Raw genomic sequence first — 22,565 nt, forward strand, 5'->3', positions numbered from 1 at the left:
ATGTAAATTTAAGCCCAGTTTTGAAAATATGTGTAAATATGTAAAATACATGTAAATATATATCTGAATGGATATGCACCCAAATGTGTTCTCACAGTCAGGATTTTGAAAAATCCATAATTCTTTTATGTGCTTCTCTACTCTTTCCAGGTGTTTTCTTTTTTTGCAGTGATAATTTTACATTTTACATTTTTATTAGTAAAAATGAGTAATTAGTTATTTTTTAAATCAGCAGGAAGTTTAGAAATCAAATATTCCATGTACAATATAAACACTGTACTGTATATGTAATTATAAAATAGCTTGTTTATAAATCATCACAGAAAGAATACTATCTTGTTTCCTGAATAACAGAGTCAATTCTCCAATAACTACACTAACTTGCTATTTTCATGGACCAATCACAACAATGTTTGCTAAATGAGTTCCTTTAGGCCAAAGTTTCTGAGAGTCCCTCTTCCTGACAAAAGTCAATATTAGTTCAACAAAAGAAAATTTATTTTAATATTAAGAAACATGGTTCGGAAGGTTGAAATAGCATGTTGGATATATCCTAAAGCAATACATAAATCTTTTAATCCAGTAACCTCCCTTGAAGAATTGAGTTTTAATATTTATTTAATTCTACAGCTTAAAATACAGTTATGGGTTAAGTTTAAGTTACCATGCAATAGTCATGTGTCACTAAGATTATTATTTCACTAACATATTACAACAAGCTCTGAATTTTGCAATTTACATACCTAAAATTCCAATGTCTAAGCCTTTAAGTTCTTCTTTAATATACTCATAGATGTTGTCCTTAGTAAAATCTGCTTGTATAGTTTTCACCTTACTCTCTGTAGTGCGCTCTGTATTAGAGACAATAGTTATTCTTTAATCAGCAGGAGTCACATCCTCCACTTTCCCGTGGAGTTCCTCCCCCCCTCCCCACACTCCCATACAGCCTGAGCAGACATTTCAGACAAACCCATCACCCCACTGGAAACACAAAATAGCCCAAGGTAAATGCTGGGCTGTGCTAGAAGATCAGTGAATGTGGTTTCTGTGTGAGTTTAAGAATTACTACAGTAACAAGTATATGCTTAAAACAGATTTAATGCACTGATTCTCAGAGTGGGGTCCACAGACCATAATATCAGAGTTACCAGCAACTTGTTAGAAACACAAAATCTCAAGCTCCACCCCAGACTTTGGGGACCAGGAAACACCGGGAGTAGGCCCAGAGATGTGTTTGCACACAGGCTGCTGCTGATGCTATTGCACGCTCATGTTTGAGACTCCTGGATTAAAACCTATAAAAACAAAGTATGAGGCTGACTGTGCTATGTCAGGTCTACCCCTCCACTCTCTGCATAAACATAACTCCCTGTATTTGGCCAATACTTCAGCATTCATAAAGCATTTACTTATACAATATCTTACTTTAAGCCTATCTGCAACCTTGTAAAGTAGGTATCACTCCCATTTTCCCGAGGAAAACTAGGCTAACAGATGCTAACCACCCTGCCCAAGGGCACCCACACTCTGCTCCCCTCACAGCCAAGGCTCATCTTGCTTTTGCACATGAATTTGCCTTGTGCAGGAGCATTCAGGCAGATATGGAAGCAATGGACAGACTTCACCAGCTGCTGCCTGTTCAGCATTGGAGTCAAACCCAGTATTTCTAGGGCAAGTGATGTTGAGGCATAGTTTGGGGATGGGGGAGTGCTTTCAGACTAAAGACACTGTAGGAACACAATAAAGAGCACATTTCAACATTGTGAAAGGAACACTAAAAAATGTCCTAATCCTGGTCAAAGTTATTTCTGATATCCAGACACAAAACAAAGCAGAATTATTTGGTCTAAGAGCACTGAGCCTCCATGGTGTGACTGCTCAGCTCTATGCCTCCCACATCTGTCCCCTCACCCCAGTCTCTCCCAGAGACATAAACATGCATGGTCTTCATGAGTCTTTATAACTCATGACTTATTCCTTTGAGTTAAGGAGTTTATTAATTACTAAATTAATAATTAATCATTAAAATGCAAATACCCAAAAAGAGATATTATGATCATTATTAAGTAATAAGACTTCAGTAAAACATTGTCATATCCATGCTACTCCTAGGATTATACTGTGCACAATCTTCACAACCATACACAGCAGCCCAGAATCAAATCTTTTTTAAAAAAATCTTAAAGCCAGGAGATACCAAGATGGCAGCAGTGTAGGCAGATGCACAGACTCCCAGCTCACACTACCAAACTGGATTACAAATTAATTTAGGAACAATCAGCATAAAAAAACAACTTTAGACTAAAAAAAAACAGGTCTCAAAAATCAAAGAGCAAAGAAGAAACCACACTGAGCCTGGTAGGGAGTGCAGAGGCATGGTGAGGGCTCCCCTGCTTCCAGGAGCGAAGGGAGGGTGAGGCTGAGAGCCCAGAAGGACACTCATTACAAGGAGAAGAGCAGAAAATATCACTCACAGCCACTTGCTTAGAGACCTGGGAACAAGGTGGCCTGAGAGGACTGGCTTGTCTTCCAAAAGGAGAGGGTAAGAGGGAGACAGACAGTGAGGGGCAGAGGAATGCATGGGATGACCTGAGAAGCTGACTCATTAGTGCACTGGCAGCCATAGCTGGGGGAGGGATTGATCCCTCCGCACAGCAAAAGCCTAAAGTGGTTCTGGGTGACCCACCTCCAGAAAGCTCTCCAGCTACAATCAGCACAAAAAGACACAGCTGAAAACAAGAAATGGGGAGGAGGGGCAGTAACTCAGGTCTTTATGGAGATATGAGATACACCTCCCCCTACTGAAGCTGAGAAAGCATTCCACTCCCAGAGAGTAGCTGGCAGAGTCTCAGAGGTTACACCACAGCATTCCTGGATACACTTTCAAATAAGGCCCCTGCTAAGATCAGTAAACAAGATTACCACCGAGTTAAGAAAACTGAGAACAAAACAAATAAATCAAGACTTCAAACTGGCTCTACTAGGCATGAAGACCACAACTGGAAAAAGAGAAAAATGGGAAGGCAGAGAAGCATAAGTCATATGCTTCAACAAGATAAATCCTCAGAAAAAGTCCTGGATGAATCAGAAGTAATTAAATTACCAGATGCAGAGTATAAAATAATGGTTGTTAGGATGCTTAAGGATCTCAAAGCTAGAATGGATGGACTTAATGAACACCTCAATAAAGAAATTGTAAGCATCAAAAAGGACATGGAAATAATAAAAAAGAACCAAACAGAAATGACAAACACAATATCAGAAATGAAGACTACACTTGAAGGAATAAAAAGCAGGCTGGATGAAGCAGAGGATTGAATCAGCGACTTAGAGGACAAGATAAGTGAAAGCATGGAAGCAGAAAAGCATAAAAAAAAGAGGATTAAAAAGTCTGAGGAAACTCTAAGAGAGCTCTGTGACAACATGAAGAGAAATAACATACGCATCATAGGGGTTCCTGAAGGAGAAGAGAAAGAACAAGGATTAGAGAAGCTCTTTGAAGAAGTTATAGCTGAAAATTTCCCTAAATTGATGCAGAAAAGAGTCACACAAGTCCAAGAAGCAGAGAGAACCCCATTAAAAAGAGCTCAAAAAGACCCACAGCAAGACATATCATAATCAAAATACCAGGCCTGACCTGTAGTAGCGCAGTGGATAAAGCGTCAACCTGGAAACGCTGAGGTTGCCGGTTCAAAACCCTGGGCTTGCCTGGTCAAGGCACATATGGGAGTTAATGCTTCCTGCTCCTCCCACCTGCTCGCTCTCTCTCTCTCTCTCTCTCTCTCCTCACTCTCTCTCCCCTCTCTATAATGAATAAATAAAAAAATATTTTAAAAAAATACCAAAGCTAAGAGATAAAGAAAGAATATTAAAAGCTGTAAGAGAAAAACAGTCCATCACTTACAAAGGAACACTCATAAGGATGACATCCAACTTCTCAACAGAAACACTTGAGGCCAGAAGGTATTGGCAAGAAATATTCAAAGTAATGCAGAACAAGAACCTACAACCAAGACTTCTTTTCCAGTAAAACTATCATTTAAAATTGAAGGAGAAATAAAAAGCTTCCCAGACAAAAAAAAAAAAAAAACAAACAAAAAAAAACTCAATGAATTCATCACAACTAAACCAATGTTGCAAGAAGTGTAAAGAGGCCTGCTGTAGACAGAACAAAGAAGGAAATATATATATATATATATATATATATATATATATATATATATATATATATAGAGAGAGAGAGAGAGAGAGAGAGAGAGAGGAATATAGATTTAAAGAAAAAAATAGCAATAAACAACTACATATCAACAATAACCTTAAATGTAAATAGATTAAATGCTTCAATCAAAAGACATAGGGTAGCTGAAGATTAAAACAAAAGATATACACAGACTGAAAGTAAAAGGATGGAAAAAAATATTTCATGCAAATGGAAATGAAAAAAAGAAGCTGGGGTAGCAAAACTTTTATCTGACAAAATAGACTTTAAAACAAAGACTATAGTAAGGGATAAAAAGTCACTATATAATAATAAAGGAAGCAATCCAACAGAAAGAGATAACCATTATAAATATCTATGCACCTAATATAGGAGCACCTAAATATATAAAGCAGATTTTTATGGACATAAAGGGAGAGATCAACAGCAATACTACAGTGTGTCTGAAAAATCAAGGTGCACTTTTGACCAGTCACAGGAAAGCAACAAAAGATGATAGAAATGTGAAGTCTGCACCAAATAAAAGGAAAACCCTCCCAGTTTCTATAGGATGACGTGGCAGCATGTGTGCATGCCAGATGATGATGTAACACCGTGTATACAGCGGAGCAGCCCACGACCATGCCAGTCGAGATGTGGACGGTACAGAGGAAAGTTTAGTGTGTTCTGTGGCTCGCTAAATTCGAATTCGTGACTAAAGTGCAACGTGAATATTGGTGCATTTATACCGAAGCACCACCACATAGGAATAACATTATTCAATGGGATAAGCAGTTGAAGGAAACCGGCAGTTTGGTGGAGAAACCCCGTTCTGATAGGCCATCAGTCAGTGACGAGTCTGTAGAGGCTATACAGGATAGCTACCTAAGGAGCCCTAAAAAATATGTGCATGAGCCCACATCAAACTGCACTGAATAGGTATGAAACTAGGATAATTTTCCTTTTATTTGGTGCAGATTTCACATTTTTATCATCTTTTGTTGCTTTCCTGTGACCGGTCAAAAGTGCACCATGACTTTATGGACACACTGTATAATAGTAGGGGATTTCAATAGCTCACTAACATCAATGGATAGATCCTCAAGAGAGAAAATTAACAAAGAAACAGTAGAATTAAGGGACACACCAGATCAACTGAATTTAATAAATATCTTCAGAACCTTTCACCCTAAAGCAGCAGAATATACATTTTTTTCAAGTGCAAATGGTACATTCTCTAGGATAGACCACATAAGAACATAAAATGAGTCTCAACAAATTTAAGAAGATTGTAACCATATCAAGCATCTTCTCTGACCACAATAGCATGAAACTAGAAATCAATTACAATAAAAAAAACTGAAAACAATCGAACACTAGGAAACTAAACAGCATGTTATTATATAACAAATGGATATACAATGAGATCAAGGAAGAAATCAAAAATTTTCTTGAAACAAATGAAAATGATCATACAACAACTCAAAATTTGTGAGACACAGAAAAAGCAGTTCATAGAATTACAGGCAAACCTTAAGAAGCTAGAAAAAGCTCAAATAAACAATTTAATACTGCAACTAAAAGAGCTAGAAAAAGAATAGCAAGTAAAGCCTAGAGGAAGTAGAAGGAAGAAAATAATAAAGATTAGAGCAAAAATAAATGACATAGAGACTAAAAAAATAATACAGAGGATCAATAAAACCAAGAGATGGTTCTTTGAAAAAGTAAACAAGATTGATAAACCCTTAGCCAGGCTTACCAAGAAAAAAAGAGAAAAACTCAAATAAATAAAATTAGAAATGAGGGTGGAGAAGTAACAATGGACACAACAGAAATACAAAGGATTGTAAGAAAATACTATGAAGAACTGTATGCCAAAAAATTAGACAACCTAGGTGAAATGGGAAAATTCCTTGAAAAATACAATCTTTCAAAAATCAGTCTGGAAGAACCAGAAAACCTAAATAGACCAATTACACCAAATGAGATCAAAACAGTTACCAAAAAACTTCCAACAAACAAAAGCCCTGGACCAGATGGCTTCACAGGCAAATTCTACCAAACATTCAAAGAAGAACAAACTCCTATCCTTCTCAAGCTAGTTCAAAAACTTCAAGAGGAGGGAAAACTTCCAAATTCCTTTTATGAGGCAAGCATAATTCTGATTCCAAAACCAGGCAAAGACAACACAAAGAAAGAAAACTATAGGCCAATATCCCTGATGAATTTAGATGCTAAAATTCTCAACAAAATATTAGCAAACCAGATGCAGCAATATATGAAAAAAAATCATACATTATGATCAAGTGAGATTTATTCCAAAAAGGCAAGGCTGGTACAATGTTTGCAATCAATCAATGTGATTCATCACATAAACAAAAGGAAGGACAAAAACCACTTGATAATATCAATAGATGCAGAAAAAGCATTTGATAAAACCCAGTACCCATTTATGATCAAAACTCTCAGCAAAGTGGGATTACAGGGAACATACCTCAACATGATAAAGGCCATCTATTACAGGCCCACAGCCAACATCATACTCAATGGGCAAAAGTTAAAAGCAATCCCCTTAAGATCAGGAACAAGGCAGGGGTGCCCCCTTTCACCACTCTTATTCAATATAGTTCTGGAAGTCCTAGCCACAGCAATTAGACAAGAAGAAGAAGAAATAAAAGGCATCCAAATTGGAAAAGAACAAGTAAAACTATGACTATTTGCTAATGATATGATACTGTACATAGAAAACCCTAAAGTAGCAGTCAAAAAACTACTGGACCTTATAAATGAATTCAAAAATGTGGTAGGATATAAAATTAATACTTGGAAATCAGAGGCATTTTTATACACCAACAATGATATGGCTGAAAGAAAAATTAAAAAAACAATCTCCTTCACTATTGCAATAAATAAATAAATAAATAAAATACCTAGGAGTACATTTAACCAAGGAGATTAAAGACTTGTACTTGGAAAATTATAAAACATTGATTAAAGAAATAAAAGAAGATTCAAACAAGTGGAAGCATATACTGTGTTAATGGCTAGGAAGAATAAACATCATTAAAATGTCCATATTACCCACAGCAATTTATAAATTCAATGCAATTCCTATGAAAATACCAAGGACAATCTTCAAAGATATAGAGCAAACATTCCAAAAATTCCTATGGAACCAAAAAAGAACACAAATATCCTCAGCAATCTTGAAAAAGAGGAATAAAGTGGGTGGTATCACACTTCCTGATACCAAGTTATACTACAAGACCACTGTACTCAAAACAGCTTGGTACTGGCATAAGAACAGGCATATAGATGAATGGAACAGAACAGAGAACCCAGAAATAAACCTGCACTTTTATGAACTATTGATATTTGACAAGGGTGGTAATACAATGGAGTAAAGACAGTGAGTCTCTTTAACAAATGGTGTTGGGAAAATTGGACAGTTACTTGCAAAAAAATGAAACTAGACCAGCAACTTACACCATTCACAAAAATAAATCAAAATGAATAAAAGACTTAAATGTAAGTCATGAAACCATAAGCATCCTAGAGGACAACATAGGCAGTAAGCTCTCCGACATCTCTCGCAGCAATGTAATTGCTGATTTACCTCCAAGCCCAAGAGAAATAAAGGACAGAATAACCAAATGAGACTATATCAAACTAAAAAGCTTTTTGCACAGCTAAAGACAATATGAACAAAATAAAAAGGCAAATCACACAATGGGAGAACATATTTGACAATACGTCTGATAAAGGGTTAATAACCAAAATTTATAAAGAACTTGTAAAAATCAACACCAAGAAGATAAATGATCCAATCAAAAAATGGGCCAAAAAAATGAATAGACACTTCTCCAAAGAGGACATACAGATGGCCAATAGGCATATGAAAAAATGCTTGACATCACTAATCATTAGAGAAATGCAAATTAAAATCACAATGAGATGTCACCTCACACCAGTCAGAATGGCGCTCATCAACAAAACAACACAGAATAAGTGCTGGCGAGGATGTGGAGAAAAGGGAACCCTCCTGCACTGCTGGAAGGAATGCAGACTGGTGCAGCCACTGTGGAAAACAGTATGGAGATTCCTCAAAAAAATTAAAAATCGAACTGCCTTTTGAGCCAGCCATCCCACTTTTAGGAATATATCCCAGGAACACCACATCAATGATTGAAAAGAAGAAATGCATCCCCATGTTTATGGCAGCATTGTTTACAATAGCCAAGATCTGGAAACAGCCCGAGTGTCCGACAGTGGACGAGTTGATGTAAAAGCAGTGGTACATATACACAATGGGGCCATGCAAAAGAAGGAAATATTACTTTTTGCAACAACATGGATGGACCTGGAAACTATTATGTTAAATGAAATAAGCCAGGCAGAGAAAGAAAAATATCATATGACCTCACTCATATGAGGAATCTGTTGAACAATATGAACTGAGGAGCGGAACAGAGACAGAGGCGGGATCAAAGGATCCAGAAGGAAAGCGGACAGAGGGAAAGGGGATGATAGGGTAATAAGATGGGATGAGAGCAGAAAAGCAAATCCTGGAGGGAAGTGGGGGGCATTACGGGAAGAGGAACAGGGGGAATGTACTGGGGAACATGGGGGAGGGGAGGATATATTCGGGGGGACACTAGAATCTATGTAAACACAATAATAATAAAAAAAGATGACTATAGAAAAAAAAATCTGAAAGCCATCACTAAGCCTTGCCCCTCACCCTCCTGCTAGGAGCAGAGCACAGACACAGGGAAGTGAAGTCTCAAATGCAGATCCTGATTTCGAAGGGAGTGGCAAAAGCAATCAGGAAGCTGGCACCTTTGGACGAAGAGATCTAAATCTAGAGATGAAGACAGCAGACCAAAAAAAGAAGGAGACCTATTGTGCGTGAGTTTGACCCTGCTCCAGGCACCCCAAAGACTCATTGGTGAAATAAAGCCCTCACTTACAGCATGCACTGAACTCTGTGAACTGAGCTCCTGCAGAAGGACCAGTGCCCTACACTCCCAAGAACAGACACAGGGATGCTGACGGTGCATCTACAGGCAGAACCAGAGCAGTCCTAGCTACTGGGCTCCACAGACCTCGCCCATATTCCTCGGGGTCACTCACCAATCTCCACAGCAATAGCCTGTAGTTTTTCCAGTATCCAGCTGACGAGCACAACATTGAGATCTTGTCTTGCTAGCTGGGGGTTGGAAAACCAAAACAGACAATGATGATCAATAGAGAGAAAGGTTTGAATTTTGAATTAGGGCATCACCCTCTTGGTTGCAAGGTGATGTGCCTTGAATGTGGCAAAGGTTTCTGGGTTATGAGTGAAACAACCACACTGGGCCAAGCTAAATGTGAGATAATCATAGGAGAGAGAGAGAGAGAGAGAGTGTGTTTATAACGTGACAGCAACTATTCTACGTTTCCTTTGGTACAGATCCACAATTTGAATGCCCTCTCATCTGAACCACCTGGGGTCAAATGTGTGCTGAAAATCAGAATTTGCAGGATATTATAATTTCTGTAACAGGCTCCAGGGCAGCACCCCTTAATAAAAAATAATTTTTAAAAAACCATATTTCTGAAGCAACTTTTGAGCTGCTTCCTGTTCACAAGGATGTTTTTCTTGTTCATTTCACTCATGGACCTGAGCTCTTTCTCCCTGTTCCCTGGCTCCAAACAGGACAGAAAGTAGAACAGGGAACTGGAGGGTAAGTGGATCCTCCCGAGATCAGCGAGGAATGTCCTTCGGAATACATCCTGCCTAGACTCTTGGGGCCGAGTGATGCAGTCCGGAAGTGATATGCATTAAATTGCACAGGGGACATGTAAACTCAGTGTGCTGGGAGTCACACTAAAAATGCTACACATGAGGAAATTAGAGTTTTTTCTGAAGACAAAAGGAAAAACCAATTTTCATGTAGAAATTGATGACATTTGAGTTAGTGACAAAGGATTGGGTTAGTTAAGATCTTTCTCTATGGTTTTTATTAAATAATTTAAACTGTTATTTTTTTAATTGTAGTAAAATGCACATGACAGACAATTTCCCACATTAATTAACAAATATATGGAATGTTTCATGAAGTTGTACGTCACCCTTGCACAGGGCCTAAGATAATCTTTAGATGATTTCAGTTTTAGTATATATGTTGCTGAAGCAGGCACTATGCCAGTATTTTAATAAAGAACTACATAGTGTAGAAAATATTGAATACATAAGAAGCTGAATTAAAGACTATAATATGGGATCTACAATAACCAGTAATTTTATCTTCAAGCCAGTGGTCTCAGAATTAGCCAGGAAGATGATGAAAAACATCAATTTCTACCAAAACCATCCAAATAAAAATTTCTGGGGTTCAAGTCTCAGCATTTACATAGTTTTCTAATTTAATTAATTAAATTATACTATAAATACACAAGTACATTCTCATTGTATAGGGTGTCCCTGATGCTGCCACAGTCCCATTTCCTCACCCACCATAGGCTCACACAGCCCTTAGTGTGGCCTTGATGCTTCCTAACTTTATCTCAGTATCTACATACACATACAAGTACATACAGAAATAAATATTTGTTATGTGGGTTTTCTTTCTTTCCACACTTTACAAACTGCATCGTAAGGATTGTCTTTCTAACTTAATGTCATGTCTCATCTCTAAGTCTGGTACCTATTTCCACATCCATCCCTGTTGAGGCATTCTTGTGTGTGTGTGTGTGTGTGTGTGTGTGTGTGTGTGTGTGTGTTGTTGTTGTTACATCCCAGCGAGATAGGCCACAGCAGACACAAAGTGAATTTTATAAGTTTTATTGCAGACCTGCACAGGGACTACAGGCAACCCATGTAAGGGAGCACTGCAGCCCCCCAAACCTGCACAGGGATGCAGGTAACCCACACAGGGGAACACTGCAGCCCCCCAAACCTGCGCAGGGACTGCAGGCAACCCACGCCTCCGAAGAGACTGGAGCACTGCAGCCCTCCAAACCTGCACAGGGACTGCAGCTCCGAGCTTCTAAAATGGCTCCTTTTTATAGGGTGGCTGTCTAGGATGAGCAAGCATCATACAGAAGCTGATGTGGCTGTTAGTCATTGGCTAGGGAGGTCGTGCGCAGTTACGGGGGGGGGGTATTACTCAGTAGAGAATTTTAAACATAAACTTCTGATAAGGGTCTCTTAACCAATAGAATGCAAACATTTGTCTCTTTTTCCTTTTTTTCTCTCTCTTTCTTTCAGCCTCCCAGAGTCCCTATCTGTCTCTGCTTCTTGAACGACCTTGGGCATGTTATTCCTAACAGAACAGGAGCAGGACCTGCCTGTAACCCTTAAGTTCCCTGTTCCATTAGTGCCCTGCTTATTTTCTGATTTTCTCTTGGTCCTTACATGTGTGTGTGTGTGACAGGGACAGAGAGAGACAGAGAGAGACAGACAGATAGGGACAGATAGACAAGGAGGGAGAGAGATGAGAAGCATCTCTTTGTTGCGGCACCTTAGTTGTTCATTGATTGCTTTCTCATATGTGCTTTGACCAGGGGGCTACAGCAGACAGAGTGACCCTTGCTCAAGCCAGCAACCTTGGGCTCAAGCTCGTGAGCCTTGCTCAAAGTAGTTGAGCATGCGCTCAAGCTGGCGACCTCGAGTTTCAAGCCTGAGTCCTCGTGTCCCAGTCTGACATTCTATCCACTGCACCACCGCCTGGTCAGGTGAGTCATTCAATTCTATTTATCAATTCAGGGTGTTTATAGTTCACTTTTGAGTGAGCATTTAAAGTGTCAAGTTTTCTAATTATCAATACTGCTACATTGAAACCCTTTCCATAAAGTTCTTTGTATATATAAGTGAATTAATTCCCAGAAGTGAAACTGTTGTGTCAAAGGGTATATGCTTTTAAATTTTTTAAAGAATTGCCCAAATGCCCTGTACCATCACAAATACAATTGCAGCTATTTTTATACTCTCTGGCCAATATTTTATATTAACAAACTTTTCAAGTTTTTCCAACCTAATGGTCAATGATAAATCCCTTTATTTTTTAATTTGCATGTTTCTAATTAACAATGAGGCTGAGTATCTTTTTTTATATGTTTATGTGTGAAATACCAAGTTTATTTCTTTTGCCTATTCTTCAGCTGGTTATTTGTCATTTTCTTATAAATTTGTAAGAGTTTTCATGTGTTCTGAGTATTAACTATTTGCCTACTATATATGTAACAAGCGTTTTTGTTGTTTGTTTGTTTATGCTGTCTTGGCATACATGATACATTAATATTAATATTAATGTTAATGTTATCAAGTTTGTGAATATTTTCCTTAGGTATTTTTAAAATTTTTTCCTTTATGATTTTCCCTAACCCCAAGGATATAAATAGATTTTCTTATAATCTTTTATAGTTTGTTTTGTTGTTGATTTTTGAAAATAATGTGAGGTTGAAATCCTTTAGCATAATTATTTTTCAAAATAGATGGCTAATTGTCCCACTAACATTTTTGAATTTGTACATTTTTCCCTGATTTGAAATGCTAACTTAGTCACGTGCAAAATATTCACAGCTGTAGGGTCTGTTTCTGGTCTATCTGACCTGTCTCACTGACCTACTGGTTAACTTATATGCCACTGTCACTTCTGATTTAATCACAAGCTTATAATAAGCTTTCGTATCTGATGTCTGATAGAGGAAGTACCTACCATTTATTATTCTCTTTCAAAACATTTTATCTTCTTTGTGCAATTTTCCAGATAAAATTATATTATTTTCAAGTATTATATTAAAATTAGACATATTTAGCAGGGAATTTACATCTTAGCAGGAATCAGTTGTCTCATTCATAAGTATGGTAGCCGTTTATTCAGATTTTATACATTCTTCTAAACACTTTTAAAAGTTTCTTCACGCAAATCTTGAAAATTTCTTGTTAATGTGTTAACATTGTTCTGAGATTAATTAGTTAGGATACAGTTAGCTGCTGTAACATGTAACTCCAAATTGTAGTGGTTTAGCACAATGAAGTCTGGGATTTTCATCTTATATATAACAGACTATATTTCAGTCATTCAAGGCCCACAGTTAAGAAAGGTGTTGTCACCTGCAACACTAAGTTTCTAAGACTGCCCTGGACATTGACAACCAGCCAGTGCAAAGATTACAAGAGGGTGGAAGAGATGGCCTGACGTAACCACCTTGACCAAGAAGTGACATACATAATTTTTTGCTGGATATCACTGGCAAAATTAGTCCCATAGTCCCACCTACATGTAAAGGAATCTGGAACATTCCCTGGCTGGGCAGCCACTTATTAGCTGCAACTCTATGCCAATAAAAGAAAGAGTCGGGTTCTGGGGGGGATGTTAAGTTACTCTTGGCACCAATATCTTAAATTTCTTTGTTGCCATTGTGAATTAAATTATTATGGAAAGAAGAAGAAACTCAAGAATTAAATACCTAGTTCAATTCTTGTTTCCACCACTTGTACTTGTGTACATAAGTTACTCAATTTGATCCTTTGAGTTCTTCACTGGCAACCCAAGGACATCAATAAACCCACTTTATAGACTTGTTCTGAGATTAAATTAGAAATTACATTAAAAAGTTCATGACACAGAACCTGTCATATTGAAAGCCTCAGATGGTATTAGTTATTTCTTCTATATATTCTAATTTGTAATTAGGAACTCTACCCAGCCACTTAGATAGAAATTCTTTGATGCATTTTAATAGTTCGTTCATCAGTGTTTGGCTTTTCATCATGAATAGTAATATACCCTAAAAAGCAAAGTTTGTCCCTTCATTTTCAATATTTGCATATTTCTGGCTTCATGATCTTGAGTAACACCTCCTGCACAACTTTAAGAAAAGATACTGCCTGTTTTGTACTATACTGAGAACACTTAATGTTTCTCAATATGAAGTATGATGTTTCCAGTATTTCTGGAAGACGTCATTTCTAAGTTTAAGAACATCTTTATCCATTCATTTTTTTTCTAAACTATCTCATATCCTTCCTTTTTCTTCTTTTAAATGAGACAGATTGCCACATGTGCCGGGACCTGGATCCACCTGGCAACCTGTCTGAGCTGATGCTTGAATCAATGGAGCTATCATCAGCACCTAGAGCCACTGCCTGTGGAAGGGAAGAGGAAAAGAAGAGGGAGAGGGAAGGTGAGAGAAGCAGATGGTCACTTCTCTAGTGTGGAATCGAACTCAGGATGTCTGTACACCAGGCCAACACTCTATCCATTGAGCCAATCAACCAAAGCCTAAAATATTTATTAAATTTTTTATTTCAGTTTGCTAATATTTAAGTTGGATCCTAATGCTTTCATACTATCTTTGTCAATATACAGAAGTCTACTGCTTTCCTATATTCCAATGAACTACAGAAAATGAACTGCGGAAAAAAATCCTTTTATGATTGCAGAAATAATAAAATAAAATACTTAGAAATAAACTTACCAAAGGATGTGAAGGGCCTATATTCTGAACACTACAAAATATTATTAAAAGAAAATGAAAAAGACACAATGAAATGGAAAAGTATTTCATGTCCATGGATTGGAAAAATCAACATAGTTAAAATGACCATATTATAAATTTAATGCAATCCTCATCAAAATCCTAATATCATTTTTTAAAGTAATGGAACAAAAGAATCACATGGTTTGTATGGAACCATAAAAAACCCCGAATAGCAAAAGCAATCCAGAGGAAAAAAATGAAACCAGAAAGAGTTATCTGGTTCAAATTATACTACAGAGCCATGATATTCAAAATAGCATGGTAATGACAGAAAATCAGGCATATAGACTGATGGAACAGAGAGATCCCAGAAATAAAATTAAATATATTATATACGGATAAATATTCTTTGACAAAGGAACCAAAATCACACAATGGAGAAAAGAAAGCCTCTTCAATAAATGGTGCTTGGAAAATTGGAAAGCCACACGCAAAAGAATGAAACTTGATTACACTTTGTCTCCTTGCACAAAAATTAATTCAAAATGGATCAAAGACCTAAATATAAGATTTGAAACAATAAATTACAAAGAAGAAAATATAGGTACTAAACTTGTGGACATTGAGCATAGAGAACATTTTATAAATTTGATCCCAAATGCAAAGGAAGTTAAGGAAAAATAAATGAATGGGACTATATCACACCAAAAAGCTTCTGCACAGCAAAAGAAACCAACAACAAAACAAAAAGGAAACCAATCAAATGGGAGATGGTATTCACAACAACAGCTCTGCTAAGGAGTTAATTAATATCCAAAATATATGAAAAACTCACAAAGCTCAGCAACAATCAAGCAAACAATTCAATTAAAAAATGGGGAGAGGACCTTAACAGACACTTCTCCCATGAAGACATACAAATGGCCAACAGATATATGAAAAGATATTTATCTTCAATGGCTATTAGAAAAATATAAATTAAAACTACAATTAGATACCATCTTAAACCTGGTAAATTGGCTATTATCAACAAGACAAGTAGTAACAAGTGTTGGAGAGGCTGTGGAGAAAAAGGAACCTCATTCGCTACTGGTGGGAATGTAAACTGGTACAGCCATTATGGAAGAAAGTATGATGGTGCCTCAGAAAATTAAGAATAGAACTACCATATGAACCAGGAATCCCTTTTCTGGGTATCTACCCAAAAAACTCAAAAACTGGTATGCAAAAACACATATACCATCATGTTCATTGCAGTGTTATTCACAGTGGTCAAGACATGGAAACAACCAAAGTGTCCCTCAATAGAGGATTGGATAAAGAAAATGTGGTACATATATAAAATGGAATACTTCTTAACCATAGGGAATGATGATATATTGCCATTCAATAACATGGATGGACCTTGAGAACATTATACTAAGTGAAATAAGTAAATCAGAAAGAGCTAAGAACTATATGATTTCACACATAGGTGGGATATAAAACTGAGACTCATGGACATAGATAAAAGTGAAGTGGTTACCAGGGAGAGGGGGTGGAGGAAAGAGGGTTAGGGAGGGGAGTAAAGAGAGACAAATATACGGTGATGAAAAATGATTTGACTTTGGGTGATGGGCACACAACACAACCAACAGTTCAAATACTATAGAGATGTTCACCTGAAACCTATGTACACTTATTGATCAATGTTACCTCATTAAATTTAATTTCTAAATTTAAAAAATCTTTAAAAACAGAAGCAAGAAAAATCTCAAATAAACAATCTAACTCTGCACTTAAAAGAACTAGAAAAAGAACAACAAACAAAGTCCAAGAGGAGTAAAAGGAAGGAAATAATAAAGATCAGAGTGGAAATAAATGAAATAAAGGCTAAAAAAAAATACAGAAGGTCAATGAAACCAAGAGCTGGTTCTTTGAATAGGTAGAAAGGATTGATAAATTTTTAACCAAACTCATCAAGACAAAAAAGAGAGAGGACCCAAATAAATAAAATTATAAACAAAATAAGAGAAATCACAGCTGACATCACAGAAACACAGAAGATTGTATGAAAATACTATGAAGAACTAGATGCCAAAAAATTGGACAACCAGGGTGAAATGGATAAATTACTAGAAGTACAATCTTCCAAAACTGAATCTGGAAGAATCAGAAAACTTGAACAGACCAATTATAACAAATAAAATTGAAAGAGTAGTAAAAAATAAACTCACAGCAAACAGAAGCTCTAAAATGGGTGGCTTCACAGGCGAATGTTACCAAACATTGAAAGAAGAACTAACACCTATCTTTCTCAAGCTGGTCTAAAAAATTCAAGGAGAGGGAAGAGTTCCAAGCTCATTTTACAAGGCCAGCATTATCCTAATTCCAAAATCAGAGAAAGACACTACAAAGAAAGAAAACTATAGGCCAATATCCCTAATGAATATAGATGCTAAAATTCTCAACAAATATCAGCAAACTGCATCCATCCAGCAATACATTAAGAAGATCATACACCATAATCAAGTGGGATTTATTCCAGGGAGGCAAGGCTGGTACAATATTCACAAATCAGTAAACGTGATTATCACATAAACAAAATGAAGGATAAAAATCAGATGATAATATCAATAGATGCAGAAAAAGCATTTGATAAAATCCAGCATACATTCATGATCAAAACTCTTAGTAAAGTGGGAATACAGGGAACATACCTCAGCCAAATAAAAACCATGCATGACAAACAAACAGCCAACATTGTACTCAATGGGAAAAAAAATTAAAAGCAACCCACTTAAGATCAGGAACAAGACAAGAGTATATCTCCTTTCATACTCTTTTTCAACAAAGTCCTGGAAGTCCTAGCCACAGCAATCAGATAAGAAGGGAAAAAAGGCATTCAAATTGAAAAAAAAAAAGAAATAAAACTATCATTATATGCTGATGACATGATACTGTATGTAGAACACCCTAAAGTCTCTGTCAAAAAACTACTAGACCTGATAAGTGAATTTGGCAAAGTGGCAATATATGTAATAAATATTCAGAAATCAGTGGCATTTTTATACACTAGTAATGAACTGTCAGAAAGAGAAATTAAGGAAACAATCCCATATACTATGGAAAAATTAAAAATAATAAAGCACCTAGAGGGGCCCTGGCCAGTTGGCTCAGTGGTAGAGTGTCAGCCTGGCGTGTAGGAGTCCCGGGTTTGATTCCCAGCCAGGGCACACAGGAGAAGCGCCCATCTGCTTCTCCACCCCTCCCCCTCTCCTTCCTCTCTGTCTCTCTCTTCCCCTCCCGCAGCCAAGGCTCCATTGGAACAAAGTTGGCCCGGGTTCTGGGGATGGCTCTATGGCCTCTGCCTCAGGCGCTAGAATGGTTCTGGTTGCAACAGAGCAACGCCCCAGATGGGGAGAGCATCGCCCCCTGGTGGGCATGCCCGGTGGATCCTGGTCAGACACATGTGGGAGTCTGTCTGACTGCCTCCCCATTTCCAACTTCAGAAAAATACAAAAATAAAAATACAAAATAAAAAATAAAGTACCTAGAAATAAATTTAACCAAGGGGGTAAAAGGCCTGTACTCAGAAAATTATAAAACATTGAAAAAAGAAATTGAGGAAGATATAAACAAGTGTAAGCATATACTGTGTTTGTGGGTAGAAAGAATTAACACCATTAAAATGTCCATATTACCCAAAGCTATCTATAGATTCAATGCAATACCAATGACATATTTCACAGATCTAAAACAAATATTCCAAAAATTTATATGGAACCAAAAAGAACCCAAATAGCCTCAGCAATATTGAAAATGAAGAACAATGTGGGAGGTATCACACTTCCTGATATCAAGTTATACTACAAGGCCATTGTACTCAAAACAGCCTGGCACTGGCATATAAACAGGCATACAGAGTAGTGGAACAGAACAGAGAACACAGAAATAAATCTATGCCTTTAAGGGCAATTTATATTTGACAAAGTAGGGAAGAGTATACAATGTAGTAAAGTTTGTTTCTTTAATAAACGGAGCTGGGAAAATTGGACAGATACATGCCAAAAAATGAAACTAGACTACCAACTACCAACTTAAATCATTCACAAAAAATAAACTCAAAATGGATAAAAGACTTAAATGTAAGTCATAAAACCATAAAAATTTTAGAAAAAAACATAGGCAGTTGACTCTCAGACATTGCTTGTAGCAATAGTTTTGCCAATATATTTCCATGGGCAAATGAAATAAAATTTAAAAAAACAAATGGGATGCTATCAAACTAAAAAGCTTTTGCACATCAAAAGACATCATTAACAAAATTAAAAAAAAACCAACCCACTCAGTGGGAAAACATATTTGCCGGTTCATCTGATAAGGGGTTAATAACCTAAATTTATAAAGAATTTTTAAAACTCAACACCAGGAAGATAAATAATCCAATTAAAAAATGAGTAAAGGACCTGAAAAGACACTTCTCTAAAGAGGACATACAGATGGCCAATAAAGAAAGGCTCAATGTCACTAATCATCAGAGAAATGCAAATTAAAACCATAATGAGATACCACCTCACACCTGACAGAATGGCTTTCATTAACAAAGCAACAGATGTGCTAACAAGGGTGTGGAGAAAAGGGAACCCTCCTGCGCTGCTGGTGGGAATGCAGACTTGTGCAGCCACTATGGAAAACAGCATGGTGTTTCCTCAAAAATTAAAAATGGAACTGCCTTATGACCCAGCTATCCCACTTTTAGGAATATATCCTAGGAATCCCAACACAAATTTAAAAGAAGATATGCACCTCCATGTTCATTGCAGCATTGTTTGCAATAGCCAAGATCTGGAAACAGCCTAAGTGTCCATCAATGAACAAATGGATAAAAAAGCTGTGGTACATATATACACAATGGAATACTACTTGGCCATGACAAAGAAGGAAATCTTACCTTTTGCAATGGCATGGGTGGACCTGGAGATTAGTATGCTAAATGAAATAAGCCAGGCAGAGAAAAGACACATACTATATGATCTCCCTTATATGTGGAATCTATTGAGTACAATAAACTGAAGAAAAAAAATAGAAACAAAGGCAGGTTCACAGAAAGCAGAGGGATAGCTGTCAGAGAGAAGGGGGATGGGGGGACAGGATCAGAGAAGGTGAAGGGGTTAGTCAAATTATATGATATATGCATAACACATAATACAGACAATAGGGTAGCAATAGCCAGAGGGAAGGGGGGTTAAGGTCGGGGGAGGGGGAAGCAAAGGGGGTGAAATGTGGGTGAAAAGAGATTTTGTATTGGATGTGGGGGGGATGGTACAGTGTGTAGAGGGTGTTATATTGAGTGGGACATTTGAAATCATGTCAACACAATATATTACAAATAAAACTTTAAAATTAAAAACAAAAAACTTGAAGGTCTTGAGAGGTAGCTTGTTCTGGTTAGGAATAAAGGACCAGAAAGAATATATAAATTGTCCAAAAACCCCAGACAGCTAGTGTCAGAGTGAGGACAGGAGCCCACAGTTCCGGACCCCGACCACTGCTTTTGGAAACGGTAAAGAGACAAATACTGAGGAGGCTCGCACATGGGTCTCCTCTAAGTGGAAAGAAACATATCTGAATCTTACAATATGAAGGGGACCACAAGCAGGCCAAGTCAGCATGGATTTGAGGAAAGAATCTGGAAAATCATAAAGGCCCTAAATTTCCTGGCAATCCAGAGAACTGAGAGGTAAGGCCATGGACCTTTCGGATGAGAGATTAGGCTCTTCCCAGAAACCTGGTCTATGGGAGCAGTTATATAAAAGGTGATGCAGTGTTGATGCAAATAGCTGGGAAAGCCTTCCTTCTGAAGTTTGCGTGTGGAAGACACAGGCTTTGGAAAGTGGTTGCTGCTCCACTTGGATTCCCTCTATCTTGCAGGGACAGGAGCACAAAAACTGCCTGGGAATGTGACAAGTTACTTTGCACTTAGTGTACTTGACCTTGGAAGGAACCAAATTCAGAACCTAGAAGATGGGGATCTCCTAAGCTGTCACTCTCTAGAGCTCCTCAGCCTTCATGATAATGGTCTTCAGTTACTTCCCTCCAGTTTCCTGAGTGCCCGGCCCCAGCTTCAGAGGCTCAATCTGTCAATGAATAAGCTGGGCCCAAATTTGGTGCTCCCAGAAGGGCTGGTCAGTTCAAATCTGAGAGTGCTGGATCTGTCCCACAATGAGCTCTGTGCTCTGCCCTGCAAGGCCTTTTCCTTTCTTCCTCAACTCCAGGAGCTCTGGCTGAGTGGTAACAACATTTCCAACTTATCTAGTGAGAGCCTGGAAGGACTGAGGTGGCTGAAGACCTTAGACCTGAGTTGGAACCAAATTAAGATGTTGAAGCCAGGCTGGCTCTCCTCTCTTCCCGCCCTTACTTCACTGAACCTCTTGGGCACCCATTTAGAGTATGTCTTTATACTCTATAGTATAGTATACTCTATAGCACACAGCTCCAGGGTCCCCAGAGCATGAGCCATCTGCAGCTGGGTTCTTCTGAGATGCTGGACATCTATCCTCCCTGGCCTCCAGCACTGCTTAGCTTGGAGGTATGGGCAGGGCGTCCCATACAGTTTAGGGTCCCCAGTGGAGAACCCTTTTTGTTCTTGGAGAACCTTGCCTTACAGACTAGCTCTGTGTTGCTATATCCGGACAATACCACAGTCCATTTTCCTTCCTTGCGTCACCTTATTCTGCGAGGATGCAACCCCTCCTTTTTCTCCAGCCTTAACCACCAGGGAGTCTTCACACAGCTTCCTCTCCTGGAGCACTTGCACTTCTGGTCTGATCATGATGATGCAGACAACCTGCACCTATTTGGAATGCCCAGGCTGCGAGTGCTGGAGCTGGGGGACCTGGTGTCCTTCTATAACACAAGACCAGTGCAGCTGGAGATGCTACTGAAGGAGCTGCCTCAGTTACAGGTGCTGGTGCTGAGCATCTGGAACCTCAGGAACCTCTCTGTCTCCAGTTTCATGGATGTGGGTCTACTTCGGCTGCTGCTGCTCAGCTCTGAATGGGCCCTAGGAAAGGACAGCAGCCTCCAGGAACTAATTCCTTAGATGCCCCAATATGTTTATTTCTCAAATATCACCTTCACCTGCCAGGGTGAAAGCTCTTGGGTGGGGCCTTGGGCAACACGGGCCCCAAATACCTGTGTGTATGGGCTGGAGAAATCCATCTGCAAGGCCAGTGCCTCTGATTACTCCAAGAAGCCGTTGCTCTCCTTCCTTTCTGGTCACTGCCCACGTGATCCTGAGTTTCAGGGCTTTCTAATTAGCTTCACCCTGGTGATCCTGCTGACCTTTCTTGCATTGTTTGGCCACCTTAAATTGCTTTACCACCTCTGGACCGTATTTCATGCCTGGAAATTGGGTGGGCAGCACCCCAGAAATCAATTTCACCATGATGTCTTTGTACCTTATTGTGAGCAAGACCAAACCTGGGTGCTGGAAGAACTGGTTCCTGCCCTGGAGAAGCCTCTTCCAGATGGCGAGGGTTTGAGACTATGCCTGCCTGAGAGGGACTTTGGGGCTGGGCAGGACAGGACTGATGTTACGGCCACCAGCACGGAAAACAGCAGAGCCACCCTCTGCATGCTCAGCTGCCAGGCCCTGAGAAGTCCCTGGTGCAACCTGGAGTTAAGACTTGCCACCTACAACTTGGTGGCCAAGCCTGGGACTGCTTGCCTTCTGCTGTTTCTGGAACCTATCGATCGGCGGCAGCTGCACAGCTACCCCCGTCTTGGCCGGTGGCTGCAGAAGGAGGACTACTTTGACTTGTCCCAGGGGAGAGTGGAGTGAAATGCCTTCTGTGAACAACTCTGGAAAAGGCTAAGGAAAGCAGGGCAAGAGAGAGAGGATCAGGAGCTATGA

General features: G+C 38.6%; 1 protein-coding gene across 1 annotated transcript; it reads left to right on the forward strand.

Moving 5' to 3' along the window:
* The first annotated feature begins 20,289 nt into the window (after positions 1-20,289).
* On the forward strand, positions 20,290-22,565 carry LOC136335478 (toll-like receptor 11). The gene is given in 3 exon segments (XM_066276702.1): positions 20,290-20,390; positions 20,514-21,098; positions 21,137-22,565. Coding segments are annotated over 3 exon segments (2,115 nt in total).

Source organism: Saccopteryx bilineata, chromosome 4 (genome assembly GCF_036850765.1).
Source record: "Saccopteryx bilineata isolate mSacBil1 chromosome 4, mSacBil1_pri_phased_curated, whole genome shotgun sequence".
Classification (NCBI taxonomy): domain Eukaryota; kingdom Metazoa; phylum Chordata; class Mammalia; order Chiroptera; family Emballonuridae; genus Saccopteryx; species Saccopteryx bilineata.